Consider the following 1485-nt stretch of genomic DNA (forward strand, 5'->3'; position numbering starts at 1 on the left):
ACTGGACCAAATCCCCTTCACTCTGTTCATGGTGACCATCCCCAGGTATCTCCACCAAATACACAGGGCAGTTTGACACCTCCATTTACACGCCCTGGCAGAGCAGGAGTGACTGCCCTGGAGCCCATGGGCAGAGGCCCCTCCTCTACAGGGCACACTCAGTCAGCCCAGACCAGAGGTCAGGAAAGGGAGCTGAGTGAAGGGAGAGGAGAGAGGCGATGTAGGGGGACTTGGAAGAGTGTAATGGGTTTTACTCGGAGAAGTCTGTCCTAACTTGTCAATGCCGTTTCTTCCTTTGACAGTGCCCCAAACAGACAGCAAATGTCCAACAGCAGCTCCCTCACCGAATTCCTCCTCCTGGGGTTTGCAGACACACGGGAGCTGCAGCTCTTGCACTTCTCACTCTTCCTGGGCATCTACCTGGCTGCCCTCTTGGGCAATGGCCTCATCATCACAGCTGTAGCCTGCGATCACCGCCTCCACACCCCCATGTACTTCTTCCTCCTCGACCTCTCCATCCTTGACCTGGGCTCCACCACTGTCATTGCCCCCAAATCCATGGCCAATTCCCTGTGGGACACCAGGGCCATTTCCTACTCGGGATGTGCTGCCCAGATATTTTCATTTGTCTTTTTCGTTTCAGCTGAGTATTGTCTTCTCACTATCATGGCCTATGACCACTATGTTGCCATCTGCAGACCCCTGCACTATGGGACCCTCATGGACAGCAGAGCTTGTGTCCAAATGGCAGCAGCTGCCTGGGCCAGTGGGTTTCTCTATGGTCTCCTGCACACTGGGAGCACCTTTACAATACCACTCTGCCAAGGCAATGTTGTGCAGCAGTTCTTCTGTGAAATCCCCCAGATCCTCAAGCTCTCCTGCTCAGACTCCTACCTCAGGGAAGTTGGGCTTCTTGTGGTTAGTGCCTGTTTAGGCTTTGGGTGTTTCATTTTCATTGTGCTGTCCTACGTGCAGATCTTCACAGTTGTGCTGAGAATCCCCTCTGAGCAGGGCCGGCACAAAGCCTTTTCCATGTGCCTCCCGCACCTGGCCGTGGTCTCCCTGTTTGTCAGCACTGGCACATTTGCCTACCTGAAGCCCCCCTCCATCTCCTCCCCAGCTCTGGATCTGGTGGTGGCTGTTCTGTACTCGATGGTGCCTCCAACAGTGAACCCCCTCATCTACAGCATGAGGAACAAGGACCTCAGGGATGCACTGAAGAAACTGATTGAGTTGATGCAAACTCAGCAGCAATAAGCTGCCCATCCCTCCTCAGAAATTATTTCTATTTCATCTCAGACAACTCCTGTGCTTTGGGCATTCTTGCTGTGATAATGATGTTTGTGCAGAAGTGTTTGAATTCATCCCACTTCTCCAGAGGTGTTAACCCTGTCTTTCTCACCCAGAAGCCTTCCTTAAATGGGTCTATCAGTGTGTCAGAGCTGTCCTCCCTCTAATAAAAGGGGATTTCCTCAGTGCAGTGCT

The 1485-nt window shown here is 52.7% G+C and overlaps 1 protein-coding gene across 1 annotated transcript; it reads left to right on the forward strand.

The window, feature by feature from the left end:
• Window positions 1-321: 321 nt before the first annotated feature.
• LOC135325747 (olfactory receptor 14A16-like) lies at window positions 322-1257 on the forward strand. Its single transcript, XM_064503749.1, has one exon. It carries the CDS (start codon window positions 322-324, stop codon window positions 1255-1257), a length of 936 nt encoding a protein of 311 aa, XP_064359819.1.
• Window positions 1258-1485: the final 228 nt, after the last annotated feature.

Source organism: Dromaius novaehollandiae, unplaced genomic scaffold (assembly GCF_036370855.1).
Source record: "Dromaius novaehollandiae isolate bDroNov1 unplaced genomic scaffold, bDroNov1.hap1 HAP1_SCAFFOLD_56, whole genome shotgun sequence".
NCBI lineage: Eukaryota > Metazoa > Chordata > Aves > Casuariiformes > Dromaiidae > Dromaius > Dromaius novaehollandiae.

Coding starts and splice junctions, on each gene's coding strand:
- LOC135325747 (XM_064503749.1), top strand. CDS start 322: ATGTCCAACAGCAGCTCCCTCACCGAATTCCTCCTCCTGGGGTTTGCA.